At 40.4% G+C, this 20,517-nt stretch overlaps 1 protein-coding gene and 1 pseudogene across 2 annotated transcripts in view; one reads left to right on the forward strand and one right to left on the reverse strand.

The window, feature by feature from the left end:
- PTPRG (protein tyrosine phosphatase receptor type G) overlaps positions 1–20,517 on the forward strand; it is a 733,855-nt gene that overhangs the window by 168,473 nt on the left and 544,865 nt on the right. For both annotated transcript variants that reach the window (XM_003811607.6, XM_003811608.6), the window contains exon 2: positions 17,324–17,428. In XM_003811607.6, the coding sequence (XP_003811655.1) occupies positions 17,324–17,428 (105 nt within the window). The remainder of the gene's footprint in view (positions 1–17,323; positions 17,429–20,517) is intronic.
- On the reverse strand, positions 10,873–11,625 carry LOC100983159 (large ribosomal subunit protein uL1-like; annotated as a pseudogene).

The raw sequence follows: 20,517 nt of genomic DNA on the forward strand, positions 1-20,517 counted from the left end.
ACCTCCGCCTCCCGGGTTCAAGCCATTCCCCTGCCTCAGCCTCCCGAGTAGCTGGGACTACAGGCACGCACCACCACGCCCAGCTAATTTTTTGTATTTTAGTAGAGACAGGGTTTCACTATGTTGGCCAGAATGGTCTAAATGTCCTGACCTCGTGATCTGCCCATCTCGGCCTCCCAAAGTGCTGGGATTACAGGCGTGAGCCACTGTGCCCGGTCAGAAGCTCCCTTTCACAGTGCTATGCAGGGCTTTAAAGCCACACATGCCAGACATTCTAGATGGAGATTTCTTTTTCCCATTTATTTTTCCAGCTTTTTCTGTAGTTCTCCACTGTCCAGTAGGAATGGAACGTGAACTGCATAGGTACTTTTTTTTTTCTTTTTTCTTTTTTTTGAAGCGGTCTGGCCCTGCCACCCAGGCTAGAGTGCAGTGGTGAGATCTTGGTTCACTGCAACCTTCACCTCCCAGGTTCAAGGGATTCTCCTGCTTTAGCCACCTGAATAACTGGTATTACAGGCGCCCACTACCATGTCCAGCTAATTTTTGTATTTTCAATAGAGACGGGGGAGTTCACCATGTTGGCCAGGCTGGTCTTGAACTCTTGACCTCAAGTGATCCACCTGCCTTGGCCACCCAAAGTTCTGGGATTACAGTGGTGAGCCACTGCGCCTGACCCACATAGGGACTTTTAAATTTTGTAGCAGCTACCATAAAAAGTAAAAAGAAATAGGTGAAATTAATTAGAACAATTTATATAACCCAGTATATCTAAAATGTCATTTAGACATATAATCAGAATTTTAAAAATGTTGATGAGATATTTTGCCTTTTTGTTTCTTACTAAGCATTTGAAATCCTGTATTAGCAGGCCGGGCGCGGTGGCTCATGCCTGTAATCCCAGCACTTTGGGAGGCCGAGGCGGGCGGATCACGGGGTCAGGAGATTGAGACCATCCTGGCTAACACGGTGAAACCCCGTCTCTACTAAAAATACAAAAAATTAGCCGGGCATGGTGGCGAGCACCTGTAGTCCCAGCTACTCGGGAGGCTGAGGCAGGAGAATGGCACGAACCCGGGAGGTGGAGCTTGCACTAACACGGTGAAACCCCGTCTATACTAAAAATACAAAAAATTAGCTGCACATGATGGCGAGCACCTGTAGTGCCAGCTACTCGGGAGGCTGAGGCAGGAGAATGGCATGAACCTGAGAGGCGGAGCTTGCAGTGAGCCAAGATCACTCCACTGCACTCCAGCGTGGGTGACAGAGCAAGACTCCGTCTCAAAAATCAACCAATCAATCAATCAATCAATCAATCAATCTTGTATTAGCTAGGGGCGACAGTGTCGGACAGCACAATTTGGAAGGGTGCTTCTTATCCCTACTGCTCAGTTAAAATGTGAACATATGCCTGCGTGGAACATTCCCTTTTTCTGTTTAAAAGAAAGTGAATTGTTTTCGCAGCAGTTAGTTGGTGTTAGCATAATGCCTTCCTGTGTAGGCTGTAGTGTTAGAATTCTCTTTACAAGCCTTGTAATAATTTTCAGGAATGATCACTTTTATTATAGTATTTTTAGTGCCACTAGAGGGTTTTTACAGTGTGAAATCTCTTAAAAGGACAGTCAAAAACATATTGTGTTTCTTGTGGGACACAGGGTTGGGCATTTAAGTACCTAGTAGTGTTCTTGAGACAGATTCTATGAAATTAGAATTGTCCAGGAGAAACCCAGGTCAAAGGTCACTTTGTATCAGTTCAAACATGTTCTATATTGGTATTTCATGTTTGGGTCTTTATACTTTGTATATTTTGTGAAATAACTAAATCTACATGATTCATTTCTATGTTGTAGCCCATCACACTTAAATAGGGGGTCCCAGTGGAGCTTCCTTTCCGTTTATCTGTTTAGAGTGTCTGGGTGTGTATTCATTTCTCTGTCATGTGCCATGTGACTTTGGCAAGGTCCTTAATCATTCTGTGCCTAGATTGCCTGGTTTTTAAAATGGGAATAATGAGAGCATTTATCCCAGAAAGCTCTGGTGAGGGTTAACATGAGATATTTCAGTTGAATAGATCAGCACAGTGCCTCCTGGTACATGGTAAGTGCTAAAGAAGCATTACCTATCACCAGCACCATTACTCATTTTCTTTGTGAATTTTAGCAACTAAAGCAGAGCAGGACAAGTTTTAGGAATGGATTTATTTCTTTGACATTGAGATGGAGCTTTAAAAAGCATTCCTGACTTCTTCCCAAAACATAAATTAAAAATCTTTGTTTCTGCCACAGTATCTTTAGTCTCATTTCCCTGTTCCCTCCACTGTTTCATCCTGGGATTGATCATCTCTTCACTTTTGTTTTGTTTTATTTTATTTTGAGACAAAGTCTTGCTCTGTACCCAGGCTGGAATGCAGTGGTGTAATCTCAGCTCACTGCAACCTTTGCCTGCCAGGCTCATGCGATCCTCCCACCTCAGCCTCCCAGGTAGCTGGGATTACAGGTGCATATCACCATACCTGGCTAATTTTTGTGTTTTTTGTAGAGATGGGTCTTACCATGTTTCCCAAGCTGAGCTCAAGTGATCCGCCTGCCTCGGCTTCCCAAAGTACTGCGATTACAGGCATGAGCCACCACGCCCAGCCAACATCTGTTCACTTTGGGTAAATTATTTTAATAAGAACTCTCTGGTTAGAGCATGACTGTTAAAGAGAAACTTCCTAAATGCATTTTACAAAGTGCTTTTTCTCTTTCTCACTTTTTCTGAAACACTGGTTCTTGAATAAACCTCAGATATCATGTATGATTTCTGAAATACCTAAAATCTGCAGACTTTTTTCTCTTCTACTTTTTGGTTCCATTATGTTAAATATCTAAGAATACATTAACCAGAATATGAATGGACAGGCATGCAAGAAAAACTGGAGGTTTCCACTTGCTCCTAATACCATCTATTTCTCTCACCTTTTCACTTAATACTCACTTACTGATTATGCAGAGGTGATATTTAAGAACAAATCCATTTAATAAAGCGTTGTAAGTAATATTTAAAGGAGTGTTTATTTTTCAGAATTCACCCAGGATTTCTGTGATCTGCGGTTCTTGGGCTTTGGCACCCGGTTGTCCCAATTTGTTCCAGAGTATTTTACTGCATATGAGATGTCTTTCTCGTTTGCTGTCTATAAATCAAAGGAAGAGTTCGTTTCATTCAATTTTGCCTGATAGGGAAACCCCCAAAGATACAAAATGACTCTTCAACGTTAGTGTATTTATTAAAAATAAAAAAGGAAACTGCCTTTTTGTTCTCCTTCCTATCCCAAGTTTGATTGACTGTATTGCAGAGTCATAAAAGGATTTAAATTCAGAGTTGAAAAGTCTCCCTGAAATTGATTTCACCCAGCTTCTTGTATACAAATAGATATTGAGAGGGGGGGAATAATACTGAACTGAAACTTTCAATTTTGAATGTGAGCTTTCCAAAGTCATGAAACTGCTTTTCCGTCTGACTCTTGAGATGGATCTTATAGCATAATTGGTCAGAGCCAGAGGAGGTTTTTGAAAAAGCATACCCAAAAAAGAGAAAGGAAACAAACCCCACTTTTTTAATAGCTGCAGTTTCTTCATCAGGAAAGGACTTTGGTTAAATAGTTCTTCTTCCCAAAAAGGCAAAACATTTTTCCTCATATAATTAATTTAAGAAATTGCTTTTAGAGCTATTTAAACAGACCTAGAGATAAGTGCTTTAGCCATCTTGATGTGCTCTAGCGAAAATTTTTATGTGGTTAGAATTTTTTTAATTAAATCACTTTATTTAAGATTGTAATAGCCCTTTTAAATTATTTTCCTTGAGACTTGTATTGTGTTATTTCAAGTTAATAACTCCTCTTCAAGCAAAGCAAAATGCAAGATATTTCTTCTGATGATTTCTTTCTGCAATTGAAGAGAACAAAGCCAGCCTCATTCTTGCTGGAAAGGAAGCAAATCTAACACCTAATAAAAATGGAGATAACAAAAATGAACCTGTAGCCCTGGGATATTCTGACTAGCAACATTAAAGTGGTTGCCTGGGCAATACTAACCCCAATTCCTTGAGTTTTTTTTTTTTTTTTTTCTTTGAAATGCCAGGGACAGGCCTACATTGATTGAATCAAACAAAGCCGATGAGAGGCCTGTGTTTGAGGGGGAAGAAATGTTCCTACAGACTTGGAGTGAGGAAGAGAGCAGTATATTTGGAATTTTTCTACCCAAAGCATATTTGTCCCTGAATACACATGCATGATTATAGAGCCATCCTGAACAGGTGCTAAAGACAAAGTCTTTCTCATTGTGCAGAGACAATTTACCATAGATTTAATTTATTAATTAGCCTTTACTTAGATGTGCTCACACCGACTTATGGAAAAGTTCTTTTTAGAATTGTTTTGGGAGGCAGAGTTGAGGTTGAGGCCATGCTCACATCCATGTTAAAACAATGATTTTTTTTTTTTTTTTTTTTTTGGAGACAGCATCTCGCTCTGTTGCCCAGGCTGGAGCGCAGTGGCATGATCTCAGCTCACTGCAACCTCCGCCTCCTGGGTTCAAGTGATTCTCCTGCCTCAGATTCCCGAGTAGCTGGGACTACAGGCGCATGCCAGCATGCCTGGCTAATTTTTTGTATTTTAGTAGAGATGGGGTTTCACCATGTTACCCAGGCTGGTCTCAAACTCCTGAGCTCAGGCAATCTGCCTGCCTCGGCCTCCCAAAGTGCTAGGATTACAGGTGTGAGTCACCGCACCCGGCCATTTTTTTTTTTTTTTAATTTTTTAATCATCACTGACATAAGGTTTCTCTGAAATCCATAGTAGAGCCTTCTGTACCTCTACAAGTATCATACAGGCAGGAAGGTTTTTTTTCTTGTATGATTTTCAAGGGTGTAATTTTATGTACTATATAGCTAAGGGAAAATTTAGTAATAATGTATATTCTTTCTTTTCCTTATTTTCTCTGTGAATACTTGTATTTGGCTTGATTCTCATTAACTGTTATCTTTTTTTTTTTCCCCATTGATCTGTCTAAGCAGTTCATTTTGTGAACAATCCTAATTCAGATGAAGAAGGGCAAAGGTGAAGTTTGTAAAAATAATATCAAAAGAAATCTAAAAACACGTTCATTAGGCATTTGACCAAGTAAATATAAGTAGATGAGTTGAATATTTGTTTTGCTTTCCAAACTTTTTCTTCCAGGAGCACTCCCACCCCAGTCCCCTGTGCACAGGTGGAAGTACACACTTAACAATGATTCGTCTTGACTCACCCTGGGGATGGGAGTGAGGAGCCACTGTTTCTGCTCTTGCCCGCCTCCCTCCAATCTGTTCCCTGCCCAGCAGAGTCGTTTTTACAAAGCATATATTGGTTAAAATGTTCTAAAATTAGATTACAGTAATGGTTTATGCAAGTCTGTAATTACACTAAAAACCATTATATCTCAATAATGCTGCTTTAAAGGAAGGCATATATCAGACCATATTGACTGCCATGTTGGTTCTTCATTGCCTTCTTAAGTTCCTTTAAGGTCCTGAAGGATCCTGACTTGGTACATCTTCAGCCTCCCACTTCTCCCCAACACCAGCTCATCAAGATTTACCAGGGTGGATGCCACCGTTTTTCCTGCCTCAACATCCTTGTATGTGCTGTTCCCCTGTCTTTGAACCCTATCATCTCTCCCTGTCAATGCCCTCAACTAAAATGATGTTCTTTTCTCCAAATGATGTTTCTTTCCCCGCCTCCTCTCTCTCTCTAAGTACATTCTTTCCCCGCTTGTATTCTCTGTGGCTGTATCATGTGTGTTTCACTTCATTTTTATGTTGTTCAGCCATTATACAAGTTTTGCTTTATGTGTTTATTGATTGCCTTCCTCATGGACTGGAAGCTCCAAGAGGGCAGGAACGGTGTAGAGTATATATTGTTGAATGCCATGGCAGCATCCTGTCATGGAGAGACCAAGAAAACTTGCCTAAATCTTACCAAACTCCCTAGAAATTATCTTTTTGATAAGCAGGAGTTAGGATCTACTTAAGCAGATGGTGGGTGTTGGAGGTGGAGTACATAGTTTGCTGACCAGAAGCCCAAAGCTTGGCGAATAGATGGCGATGGGCTATTGAGTGGCTGACCAGCTAGGGTTCAAGTGGTTTCTTCAACCTGGCTCTGGAAGTCAGAGGTCTTTGGGTTTACTCCGGGGAGAGTTTTGGAATGAGGTCCACCCCCTTCATGATATGGTGTTTTAAGCAAAGGGGTGTCATGGTTGGAGTGTCCCCTGTATTTGATCCCCAGACGCAGGTCCTAGGGCTTGTGCATTCAGGGTGTTTTCTACCATCTACCATGTTTGGGGATTATCTTGGTGGATATTTTTGTTATTGTGAAGCTTACTCATTTCTAAGTTCTGGAATTATTAATCACCTGCTTGCTCCTGGCACATTTTGCTAGAGGTTGCGGATATGCTGAGGTTTTTTTTTTTTTTTTTAAAGACAGAGTCTTGCTCTGTCGCCCAGGCTGGAGTGCAGTGGCGCGATCTTGGCTCACTGCAAGCTCTGCCTCTGGGGTTCACGCCATTCTCCTGCCTCAGCCTCCCTAGTAGCTGGGACTACAGGCGCCCGCCACCGCGCCCGGCTAATTTTTTTTGTATTTTTAGTAGAGATGGGGTTTCACCGTGGTCTCGATCTCCTGACCTTGTGATCCACCCACCTCGGCCTCCCAAAGTGCTGGGATTACAGGCATGAGCCACCGCACCCGGCCTATGCTGAGGTTTTAAAATGGGTACCCAACCACATTTAAATAGGGCTTCTTTGTCCATTTATATCTATATTAAAAAAAAACCCTATTTCATTCAATATTTCACATGGAATATGTATGTAAAAATGACTCAACTATATAAAAGGCCTATATAAAAGGCCTATTTCTTTCAAATACCAAAGTTAGGTGACATTGTTTGTTTTGGGGTTTGGCACAAAGTTACTAACCATGGTGCTCTATTCGGCTTATACAACTGACAAATAACTGCTGGATGAATCTGCTTTTTTTTTTTTGAGATGGAGTCTCGCTCTGTCGCCCAGGCTGGAGTGCAGTGGTGCAATCTTGGCTCACTGCAAGCTTATTTCTCATGGATAAAAATGTGTTAGGCAGTCACAATTACACATTTTAAATGAAAGATAACATGAATCAAGATAATTTATTAATCAACATGTCACTTTCTTATTTGCTTCCTTAACTCAAGTTGTAACTTAATGCTTACTTCTTTATTTTTATTTTATTTTTGAGACAAGGTCTTGCCCTGTTGCCCAGGCTGGAGTGCAGTGGTGCCATCACGGCTCATGGCAACCTCAGACTCCTGGGCACAAGTGATCCTCCCATCTCAGCCTCCTGAATAGCTGGAACCACCTTGCCTGGCTAATTTTTATTTTTATTTTTGTCGAGATGCAGTCTTGCTCTGTTGCTTTTTTTTTTTTTTTTGTAGAGATGGGGTTTTGCTTTGTTGCCTAGACTGGTCACAAACTCCTGGGCTCAAGCTCTCCTCACTGGTTGGCCTTCCAAAGTGATGCGACTTGGCCTATTTGAAAAAAAAAAATTTTTTTAAAGGCTAGTCAAGTGAAGCAGTGGGAGTGGAGAAAGAACAAAGAAATCTGTTCCTGGTTGTGATCAATTTGATACATATTTCTGCTTGGCTTGGAAGTGATTTTCTTATTTATAGACAATAACCAAAGTTTGTGTAGTTGTAATTGGAAGTTAGAAAAATCACTCTACATTTTACTGTTAATAATATTGGGAACATGATTTTATCTTAGACAATTGCCAATAGTGGTGCAAAGACTAACCTAGACAACTTCTTTCTTTTGGAATTGTTACATTTTTAGTTTTATGAGGCTCATGTAGAAATTTTTCACTTATGATGTTTGTTTACCTTTAAGCAAGTGGAGTAGCTATTCGTATTAACTCACAGATATTTTTATGATGCCTAAAATTCAATTTTGTGAAATATAGTTGTAGTGTAGTGTCAGTTATAGAGGATTGAGAGTAATATCTGGTTCAGACCTATGTGTTCTTATGTAAGTAACTTACCTTTTCTGAATAATTGTACCTAAGCTACAGGACTACTGGAAGAATTACATGAGCCTGTGTATTGATGGTAATTTTAATGATGCCTTCCTCATAGGCAATAATTGACTTGATTTAGTTAATAACTTATGATTGGGCCAGGCCATGGGTGCAAACACAGATGGCCACAGGGACTCTTTAAGAAATACAAATGAACAAGTGGGACTGGGTGGAGAAGGCAGCTAGCTGGATATTCATGACTCTTCTCTAAAGAGCTACTTGCTATTCATATAGCGTATTGTTGCCATTTGGGAACATGATCCAGCTCTCGCATTTTAAAAAAATGAAAATACACATATTGGTGTTCTCTCCTGGGGTTTTCCACACTGGCAACTAATGCAATACACATAAACCCATGCATATATGTACAGTGGGTGAAACAAAAGTTCAGATGGGTGGCCGTGTTCAGCATGGTGGCCACCAGCATGCAATCTCTCTGCTGTTTGCCATTTCTGTTGGCCATTAAAGATTTAAAGAGATGCCACAATTGTAAAATGGAAAGTAGAGGTCTGTGGCCTTTGATATTACACCAACACTGTCTGTCACTGATCTTCATTTTCCTGGTAATATTATAGAATCAGGAGATTTGATTCCTTGAGAACCAAACAGTAGTAAAATGGCCTGAAAGAGTAGTCATTTTATTTCTGTCTGATATTTGATGCCGTGAGCCCAGATTTTTTTAGGAAGGTGCCTCTGAGAAAGAGGGAACCATGGTATTTTTCAGATTTTCATCACAAATGTATAATGAGCTCCATTATAAATCAGTTTTATAAGTGTATCTTTTCTGAGATCTGTTGGAAAGTGTGTATTTTTTAATTTCTGAAGTTTTAAAACTGACAGAGTTAATGGCAGAGGAATGACTCCAATGTTTTGTCCCTTTTAGCCCTTATTTATTTTTTTTAATAGATTCTGCCCTTTGTAACTGACATTATTTAAGAGTAAAATAATAGAGGACTTCAGTATTTTGTTCTCTGCCTGGCTTAGCTCATTTTTACAATGCTTTTTTTTTCTGTTTGTTTTTCCCTCTAGGATACGACATTGCTGTGTGATTCCTCTTTCCCTTGAATTGCCTCTGAGTTTTAGTACTTTATTTTACTTAAAAAACATCATGGCTCTATATTAGGTCTCTTTATTCCTGTAAGGTGATGAAAAAAACTTTTTATAGTTGAAACAGTAAGTATATTTGAATATGATAAAATAGGTAATCTAGTGTAATATAATCTATTGTATTTGAGGTTAGCTCAGTATTACAAACAACTAGAAGGACCATTTATAATGCAGTGGTTACAAAGGAACACACTTTTTGAGTCTACTTTTTGGGACACTCACCGAGCACATTTTACTACAACTGATTGAAATACAGGCACAAAGGAAATGAGAGGTTGATCAGAATATTTAATTACTTTCAACTTAATTTGATACTTTTGCCCATTGTAGGCATAAAAAAAGATTTTCATTTTAGACTATTGTGTGAGATTTAATGTTCTTAAATGCTCTTTAAAATTTAGAGAAAATTGTGCTCAATGGAGATTTCACCATCCTTGAGGGATCTTTAATTTGTTTGTTGTATGTGGCGTTAAAATAGATATAAACAACCTACTTAACTGCTTGTCTGCTATTCTGGATATCTTCGTTCTAGATTTGACAATGTGAGTGCCTGTTGCTTGTTTTTAGTTGGCTTATGTTTTGGCAGTATATCTGGGAGAAGAACTAGGACTCCGTATATGAGAACTACCCACCCATCACCCTAAGTAGTTTTCATTTTGGCACTGGAGAACCAGAATTTCTTTGTTCTGATGTTTTCAATTTTAGATGGAAGCTGACCTATTCTCCCAGGCTTCTAAGTCCTTTGGAATGACCTAGAATTGGACATACAGTTAATGAGAAATACCCTTATGTGTTACTACGCTGTTTTGCTTTGATCATAGCATGTGCAGCCATATTGTAGATGGAACTTTGGGATGTTCTCATCACAGACTTACTCTGCTTTCACCTTTGCATAACCTTTGTCATATAATCACTTTTCCCTGTAGGAGATAATGACATAGCAGAGGTCAAGTCGACATGGCTGGTTCAATACAGTCAGATGAACCAGTGTTGTGGATGAATGCTGGGGTTATTTTGGAATCCTCTGTGGCCATGTATCTTCTTTTCTTGGTGGACACCTCAGACTTCCATTCACATTCATATACACAAATCTATATGTAAATGGACCACCTTTGTCAAAAACAGTAAGACATTCATTGTACTCTAATTTCAATCATGCATTTGCAATCTTGTAGGAAAAATATTCCCTATGGATATATTATGTGACAACATTTATTCATATTCAATATAGACTCAGTGACCCTTTCATCTCTCTGAGAGTAAAACTTAAGAAAAAACATCTATGTCAAGAATGCTGTTTCATGTGGTATTCAGAGGAGCCGGGCTCTTTGTATGAAAAATGTTTAGCCTGCAAATTAACACAGAAGAGTTAACACAGCTTGCAAGTCTTTTTTCCCCCGCAAGTCAATATTTCTGTGAAACACTGAGAGTAAGGATTACACAGAATCCTCCCGAAGACACAGTTAAGGCAGATGGGATACACATCTGCTTTTTTATTCTGGAATAAAAACATTTATTCTTATAAACTATGTCCGGTGGCTCTGGGAAATTAAATGAGGCACATAGGAAACAGTTGCGTTGATATCTTCAGTAGTAGGTGACTCTTAGGATATTTTTATAGGAAGAAATTGGGGCTTTGGGTCTGGAAATTTTTTTTTTTTTTGAACTGGTAATAGAATTTATTCAAATGTGCCTTAATATAGGCGCTGGGACTTGCTCATGGTGCTCTTGATATATAAGGCCCAGACATTCTGCCAGTTTTTCTTGAGCAATGACACCAAGAAGTTGACAGCCAGGTGAATGTTATACACAAGCTCATCGTCTGTCATCTTCACGTGACCAACAGCTACAGCCAGACATAACACCTTCTTCATTTGGAACTTGATTGTGGACTTCACCTCACCCACTTTGGCCACCATGTTTTCGTTGTGTGTGAGCAGGGAAGGGAACTTTCCTGCCTTATTTAGACCTGGGCCGAGGATTCGTGGAATCTGCTTGATCAGAGACTCTGAGGCCAAAAACGCATCTTACTTCTTGGCCAGCTTCTTGACCAGTTTTTTATTCTTGTTGAGTTTTTTCAGCGCCTCGATGTCCATGTGGGGGATATCCACGGCCTTAGCCTCGTCACAGTGCTGCTGGTCCCCCAGGACACACACACAGAACTTAGGGCGGGGAGTGGACTTAAGTCTGACGGTGCCCGAGAAGCGCTTGTCCTTCTGGAGGTCATACATAGTTCTTCAAGCTGATCTGCAACTCCACCGTCTCCAGGAACTTGCGGCGCTTGCGCTGGTTCCGGTGCAGGACTTCCCGCACCGCCTCGTACAGGGTGTCGCGAGAGACTTTGCTGCTCATGGCATCTCGCGCCATGCTAACCGGAAAAGAGCGGGTCTGGAAATATTTTTATCTTTTTTTTTGCTTCGGGCTGGAAATGAGGTAGGCTCAGTAGAAGTTCTGAGAAGAGATAGAGTTTATGGAAACTCCCTGATGAAAATACCTGTCACTCATTCAGCTCTCTGCCTAGCAACCAACTTGACTTAAGATTCCTCCTGCTGAGTGAGACGTAAGCATCATTGGCTAGTTAATACTATTGGTTTTGAAATCTCCACTCTTATCTTGTCAAAATCGAGAGACTCAAATTTTCCTGTATGATGGGAGTCACTGTATTCTTCCTTTCTAAACCCATTTCATTATTTCACTATTCAGACTACTTAAATTTGATATTCCTGATGCTCAGGTTTGTCAGGCCATGGGTGTCTGTGTGTGTGTGTGTGTGTGTTGGTTAAAATGTCATTAGAGATGACCTCTTTGAGGAGGAGAATGCAGCAATGTACAGCATATACTGCTGGGCTTCCCTGTGTCTTACATAACTGATATTCCAATTTCTCGCTATGCTATAACATGACTAAAAGTCCTCCTAAGCTTTTCACTGAAAAACGACTTCCCCTCCATAAACCATAGTGGGCTTGGTGCTGTAACACTTGGTAGAATATATGTTTGCATAACACCATGTCCTCCCTCTTGTTATTCACATGATAACCATAGGCAGATTTACACTTATTGTCTATTCTGAAGAGTGAAACTACATATTTTCATAAGCATGCTCCATTTTTAATTGTGTAATTAAGTTGCTGACATAAGCAAGTATGCAATTTCACATTAAGGTGAGGATCCGTAAAGGCATTCATTTGCATAATTTAATTTTCTGCACAGAAGATATTGAAAATCAATAGCATGATTCATAGCCATACCATATCATTGCCACACCGCCTTTGGTTGTCTGTCTGAGCTTAGAAGAGTACAAAGAGTATTAAAATTGATTGAATTTTGGTGTGCTGACTCTGTATCTTTACTTGGGAACCACAGGCTGTTTCTATTTGCAAATCACTGCTCCTTGCCAATAAAATATTAAGTTGCTTAATATACTCTATATATACTTTTTGACTGCTGTTCAAATAATAGTTTTAAAAGTTGGTTTTTTAAAAAAATCACAGCATCGTCGATTAAAATGCGTTTGAGGAGAGGACTTAAAATGTTGTCTTATTTTAAATTATGTGAGTGCCAGTAATAATGATAATTAGTCCTCAGACGCTTTTGTTGTGCGAACATCATAGAGTGTACTTAACAAACTCAGATGGAGTAGCCAGCCCACTACACACCTAGACCATATGGTGTAGCCTAATGCTGCTAGGCTACAAACCTGTACAACGTGTTACCGTCCTGGATACTGTAGGTAATTGTAGCACAATGGTAAGTATCTGTGTATCTAAACATATCCGAACACATAAAAGGTATGGTAAAAAATACCTTATTATAATCTCATGGGACCAGCATCATATATGCAGTTTTTCATTGACTGAAATTTTATCATGTGGCACATTACTTGATTATGCTCTTACAGATAGGGGAGGGGGAGAGGTCACACATTATTGACAGAGATGGAATAAAAGGGAAAACTAAATATAGTCACCTTTAATGAGTAGTTTATCTAGTTAAAAAATAAAATGTGCCGAGGTTAAAAGTCCTGCCCTGTTCATTTCTGAACAATTGCCTTCCTAAAGAATTGCTTATTGGTCACTCAGGGCCATTTTCTTTTTGCTTCATGTATTAAATGCTTGCTGTTTGTGATAGGTGGGCAGTGGCTAGAGAGTCAGTGAGGTTCTGGGTGGTGGTTTTGCCTGTGGCTTATGTAAACAGGCACATAACATGCATAGATACACACACATTTTCTTACCATCACTACCCTCTAGAACACAGAAACCATCAGCTTTTTGATCTTTCATGTGTTCATTCATTCCCTCACTCTTTTTTTTTTTTTTTTTTTTTTTTTGAGGTGGAGTCTTGCTCTGTTGCCAGGCTGGAGTGCAGTGATGCGATCTCGGCTCTCTGCAAGCTCCGCCTCCTGGGTTCAAGCGATTCTCCTGCCTCAGCCTCCCGAGTAGCTGGGACTACAGGCGCGCCACCATGCCCAGCTCATTTTTGTATTTTTAGTAGAGACGAAGTTTCACCATGTTGGCCGGGATGGTCTCGATCTCTTGACCTCATGATCTGCCCACCTTGGCCTCCCAAAGTGCTGGGATTACAGGCGTGAGCCTCGCACCTGGCTGCCATTCCCTCACTGTTGATGAACACACACCATGCGCTGATTTCCATTGTGAGTGGTAGGTTGACAGTAGTAGTTCAGGAATATGCCTGTGCCCTATTTCCAGGGAGCTTAGAGCCCTTCATATGCCATGCAGCATGCACTTTAGAAGCCAGTTTTCCTGCCCATGCTGACCTTGCTATGGAAAACCCACGTTGTACCTCAATACTTTGCGTAGTGTGAGGAAGATAAGATTAACCTACCTTCTTGGGATGGCCCTGTCCCTTCTGTTACCTCTTGTCGTATGTAGCAGAACCGTACCTTTTACTTCTGTCTTAAGTGAATTACCTTTAGACAGGCAGTCCTGTTGCTCAAGTCCAATTCCTTATACCACATTGTGATGTATATGTGTGTCTGGGGTGAAGTCCAAGGCATAGGGTTGGTTGGTTGGTTTTAAAATAGCCCAGGGTTAAGAGAGCTCTAGTACAACAATGGCCTTTTATGGATGGAGAAATTTATGACCAGGATTTCAGGTGATGGTTTAAAGCATACGATGGGTGTCATTTGAGGATCTTCTTTGGTACAAAAGACAGAAAAATGTGCTTTAGCAGGTAAAACTGGTCCCAGTAAAAATAGACCCTCAGAGAGGGCTAGCTTCAAATCAGCTTTGTCCAAGGTTGAAATATTTTATTTTAGTTATTTTATTAAACTTTCTTTCTTTTCTTTTTTTTTTTTTTTGAGACAGGTTCTCACTCTGTTGCCCAGGCTGGAGTGGAGTGGCACAATCACGGCTCACTTGAGCCTCCCTGGCTCACGCTATCGTCCCACCTCAGCCAGCCAAGTAGCTGGGACTACAGGCGTGTGCCACCACACACTCTATTTTTTTTTTTTTGAGACAGAATCTCGCTGTGTCTCCCAGGCTGGAGTGCGGTGGCGCCATCTCGGCTCACTGCAAGCCCCGCCTCCCAGGTTCACTCCATTCTCCTGCCTCAGCTGGGGCTACAGGTGCCGCCACTTCGCCCGTCTAATTTTGTTTTTGTATTTTTAGTAGAGACAGGGTTTCACCGTGTTAGCCAGGATGGCACACGCGCTAATTTTTTTATTTTTTGTAGAGATAGGGTTTCGCCTTGTTACCCAGGCTGGCAGAGTTTAAATTTTGTCAACAGAATTGATTTTTTGGTCCCCCTGGCTTGGTTCTAATTTTAAGGTCCTCTGTTAATCCCTTACTTGGTCCTCAGCCACCCCCCGAGGCTTCCACTTTGTCTAATACCTTCAGGAAGGAAGAAGAATCTCTCTGACTGGCCAGTGTGCCCATACCTGAATGCATCACTGGGGCCACGAGAATGGTTAAAAGTGATTGACTGGCTTGAACCAAACAAGGCTCACTTCTAGAGCTAACATTGGTGGTGGCGGGTTAGCTGTCCAATGCGTGACACACAGCTAGCTGGAGTGGGGATATGGTTATTACAAAACAGATCCTCTACAGCAAATTTCCACTATGTTGTCGGACACTAAAAAGCACTAGGGCTGGGTGCAGTGGCTCACACCTGCCATCCCAACACTTTGGGAGGACCAGGTGAGAAGATTGCATGAGCCCAGGAGTTTAAGATCAGCTACAAAAATAAAAAATCAGCTGAGCATAGTGGCATGCGCCGATGGTCCCAGCTACTCAAGAGGCTAAGTTGGGAGGACTGCTTGAACCCAGGGGTTAAGGTTGCAGTGAACCATGATCTTGCTACTGCACTCCAGCCTGTTCGACAGAGCAAGACCCTGTTTCAAAAAAAACAAAACCAAAAGCAGTGTATGCCCAGTGCTGAGTTAGGTGCTCTGCTCACCATAACTTGCGTTATCTTTGTAACAGTCTTAGAAGGCTGGCATTTTTAGGTCCATTTTACAGTCAAGGAAATTGAGGCTCAACCACATACCCTAATGGAAGCCACATTTATTACTAACATAGTCAAGACAGTGTTTTACTCACTGTTTTGATGGAAAGAGGAAGGATTAATGGGGAATAATTATTTGTAGAATGGTTTGGATGGAAGGCACCTAAACCTTCCTTGTACTTGAAAAATGAGTGGAAGCTTAGATTTTGACATGAATTTTCTTTGAGGACCAATGAGCAGACATAAATGACATCAGGTTTACTTTTTAGGCGTGTGTTGAGAATTTATAGGATTCTTGTTTCCCTCTAAAGGGCTCATCTCTGTGGAATACTTTTGTTCAAGCATTACATCTTTTAATGCTAGTCTTTTTAATTGAAGTGTAAGCATAAAGTACTCTACAGGTTTCTTAGTTTTTTTCATGACTGTCACATTGTCTAAAAGGCGAATGCTATCTTGGCGATATTATTCCATTGACTAATTTGGAATACAGAAGGCGTTGTGTTTTCCTGGTCCCATCTTTGTCTTCAATTGAATATACAGCTTCCCAAAACTTTCTTAATTTTTTTTTTCTCTTTGAAAGCATGCTTGCTTTTGTTTAGGTGCATTTAAATGTTATCATAGTCAGCTGGGGTATATTGTTTGCCTATAATTCCGTTTCATTTTGGATTTTGAGGCACCTGTGACATTTGTCTTCTTATACATCAGTGTTTTCAGGTGTGGGCTCACAATAAAAGAAATCCGCATCCGTGAGGTAGCTGGGAAGAGAGGGCTTTGAACGCTATAGCAGGCAGTTGGAAGCTCTCCATAATGGGTGAGAGTAGTATTTTTGCTGTTGCTTGGTGGATTGAAATGATTTTGAGATTTCAAATATACATCACTAATCAGTGTTTCTTTTCTGGGCATTGTGGGCCTTGGAGGCTTTCTTGTTTCATATCTTCTGGCACCACAGGTGACTGTTAGTGGCCCAAAGGATGTGGAAGACTGGTACTAATCACAAGGAGTCTCCTAGGTTTCAGATTGTCCTGTGTTTGGGTGGCTGGCTTTGATGCAGGGATGCTTAAGTCTGGTTTTCTCATCTACTGCATACCTACTGGGTGACCTGGGGCCAGTTACTTTGTGTCTCTGCTCCTTAGTTCCTCCATCTGTAAAAGAGATAGAATGACCCTGGCTCTGTAAAGATCAAATGGAGCCCGAGGGTCTTTACACACAGGTCGTAAACTTATACGTGCAGTTGGAACCGAAGTCTACCAGTTAGTTGTATGTATGACCTTGGTCAAGTTAAAGTTCTTTCTGTTGTTGAAGCTTCAGTTTGCTTATCCATAAAAGGGCCCCATTACTGGGGCCCTTTGTACTGCTTGGTGGTGTTTTGCAAATCAACTAAGATAATGTATATGAAGTGCTTAGTGTACTGCACTTCTTGGCACAAAGTAAAGGTTCCTTGTCAATTCCTAATATTAATAATAATAATTTGTCTGGACTTTCCTATAGTTTTTTTTTTTTTGTAAAATAAGTTGGTTCTAGTCAGTCATCCTCAAGGAATATGATTCTACGAAGTCACCCAATGGTGTTCATTTGACACCCTTCCTGTATCCAGTGGGGTGCTGCGTTTGTCTCATTGTGGGTTTCCCTCTCTTCCAGCGTTGACAGAAGGCTACGTTGGGGCCCTGCACGAGAATAGACACGGCAGCGCAGTGCAGATCCGCAGGCGCAAGGCTTCAGGCGACCCGTACTGGGCCTACTCTGGTAAGTCCAGTTGTTCTAATGGAGATCACGCAGGCCAGTTAACATCCCATTCAACTCACTTGAAAGCACACTTTGAATCACTTTTATGCCTGAGTTCTGTTTGCTCAAATCTTTCGTAGTTCACTAAAAGTTGAAATATTCGAGCCTGTTTTTCCTCAAGGTTATAAGCACCTTAATTTATCTCTACCACCTGTTCCCTCAACCTGTTTTCCCCTCAATTTGCATTTATTTCTGAACTTTACTGTTAATGAGTTATTGTACCAAACTTGTAATTTTCTGAAAGACGTAGTCTTGTCTTTTCTGTTTTTTCAGGGGCTGTGATTTCAGAGAGCAGAAAATATATGGCTAGTCTTGAGCTGCTAAATGTCTGCTAAACATTACAAACATCACATATCAGAATGCTCTATTAGGCTCTAAGCCAAGAAATGCAACTTTATTTTTAAATCACATCTTGTTCTTTGAATATATTTTAGCTGTCTACTCGATGGTAATCTGCAGTCCTTTTCATTTTTATTTTTACTTTTACCCTTTGAGCTAATGAAGGGAGAGAGCATTGTTCTAACTATGTGGAATGTTACATTGCAAATAATTTTCTTACATTTTAAGGGGACAAAAATGAAGACCGAAAACTGGGGATAGACTTTTCTGGATTAGGCTTCCCAAAACTCCCAAAATATGAGAGGTGGATTGTTATTTCTAGAAGAGATTTTTGATGCTCAAAAATATATGGAAAATGTATTAAGGCTAATTAAGGAATGCTTGAGTAAGATAGACCACTTTGGAAATTACTTTGGCACTGAATAATTCAAACTCCTTCTATGAAAGAGCTTGGAGGCATGGAGTATTAGTCTTAATAATAAATCTATGTATTATGCAATGTTGTTGCATATAGAACTGAAAGTATTCTTTTCATAATGATGCTCGGGTTTAAATCCTGAATTTCTCCCAGCAAATCCTGTTAAATTTATGTCAGTGTAAAATTTATAGGTCTGATCTTTAATTATACCTTATCTATTGGCTTTTTGCATCCTTTTGTCTATTGATAAATCTGCTGCCCCTGCAGGGAGAATATCCTATCTGTTTTGTTTTGCAGTGAACAGATAGTGATTCTGAAGTTTTCCATCACACCCAGTACCTTGTGATTAGAATTATCTAATTAGAGGCTTTTTGTCACCATTTCTGATAAATGAAGGAAATTGGCAGATGAAAGCCAAAATTACATATATATAGCATCTTGCCAAGAAACCCAAAGAAAATTTATCATTTTGTACTCTGTGGCTCTGACATCAGTCAGGAGGAGGCACAAAGTGGCTTGCTATTTACAGTTCATCAGTTTAGAATAATAATGCTGTTAGTCAGGAAATTGGAAGTTATATCCCATTAGCATGTCCAATTGCAAATGGCAGTGAAGAGATGAAAGCCCTTAAACTTTTCCCATTATGTAGTTAAGAATGACCATAAGTGGTGCCATCTTTGTGATGGAGTGATTGTTGATGTCTTTAACTTTGGTAGAGTTCAGAAGTCTCCATTTTGTATTTCTGGAATGCATTGTGTCTGAATTTGGGTATTGCCTCCAGTAGTAGAAGGACTAATGGTTCAAATTCAAGAGTTGGCACACTTTTTCTGAAAAGATCCAGGTAACAAACATCAAAAGCCATATCGTCTTTGTTGCAACTGCCCAACTCTGCCATTGTAGCTTAAAAGTACCCACTGACAATTCTGGACAGACTGGCTGTGCTCTGATAAAAATTTACTTATGAATACTGGAATTTGAATTTTATAATTTTCATGTGTCAGGAAATATTCTTCTTTTGATTTTTTCTCATTCATTAAAAAATATACAAACCATTCTTGCTTTGCAGGCTGTGCAGAAACAGGTGGCTGGTTGGATAGGGTCCACAGGTTATATAGTTTGTGAACCCTTGTTCCAGTTGATTTTTTTCCTAGAAATCAGATAGGAGAGTCATTTGAGGAATTGCTTGGAAGGATGTGGACTGGTTTGGAAGACTGAATGAAGTCATTTGTTAGGCATAATGGAAAAAATAAGAGTAAAAGAAGAATAGAATGGGACAGATATCAACTGATGGTATAAAGTTCTTATGCTTGCAACAGTTCTTCCTGACAATTCGACAGTATCTATGGTTGGCTCATGCTGACGTGGTGCAGTATTGGTTCTCATGTCAAGAAGGCTTGGAGTTCATCACAGACATTCCTTAGCATTTGGCCAATGTGTAAACAAGGCCAGGAAGAAGTAAGAGTTGGGGCCTGTTACTTTGGGTACATCAGACCAGCACCTTAAAACCACAGCAAATGAGATGTGGGACTATTAGCTGCAGGCATAGTCCTCTGGATATAAATGCTTGAAAAGTGGGACTGACAAAAAAAGGCTCATTTTTTATGAGGGAAATGTTTCTAAATTTAGCAAAATGAAGCAGGCAGTTCCTGAAAGATTGCTTTAATAGTCTAGATTTCAATCTGAGGCCTCAAATTCTCTGATTTGTCTTATTTCCTCCTAAGATAATGCCATGGGTGCTTTAGGGGTGCAGTGTGTGAGAGTATGAATTTTGAAGTCATATAGACAAACCATAGTTCAAAGCGAAGTTTTGTTAATATCTTGATGATGTTGGAAAAGTGTGACACGGGAATGATTAATATTAATAGCACTTCCCACATAGGATTGTTACAGGGATTCAGTGAGATGATATTTGTGAAAACATTAACATAGGCCGGACGCAGTGGCTCACGCCTGTAATCCCAGCACTTTGGGAGGCCGAGGTGGGCGGATCGCGAGGTCAGGAGATCGAGACCATCCTGGCTAACACGGTGAAATCCCGTCTCTACTAAAAATACAAAAAAAAATTAGCCAGGCGTAGCGGTGGGCGCCTGTAGTCCCAGCTGCTGGGGAGGCTAAGGCAGCAGAATGGCATGAACCCGGGAGGCGGAGCTTGCAGTGAGCCGAGATTGCGCCCACTGCACTCCAGCCTGGGTGACATAGCATGCCTCTGTCTCGGAAAAAAAAAAAAAAGAAAACGTTAACATAGTCTCTGGCGTAAAGTAAGTTGTTAATATTACTTCTTGCTTATTTTTGA

Source organism: Pan paniscus, chromosome 2 (genome assembly GCF_029289425.2).
Source record: "Pan paniscus chromosome 2, NHGRI_mPanPan1-v2.0_pri, whole genome shotgun sequence".
NCBI lineage: Eukaryota > Metazoa > Chordata > Mammalia > Primates > Hominidae > Pan > Pan paniscus.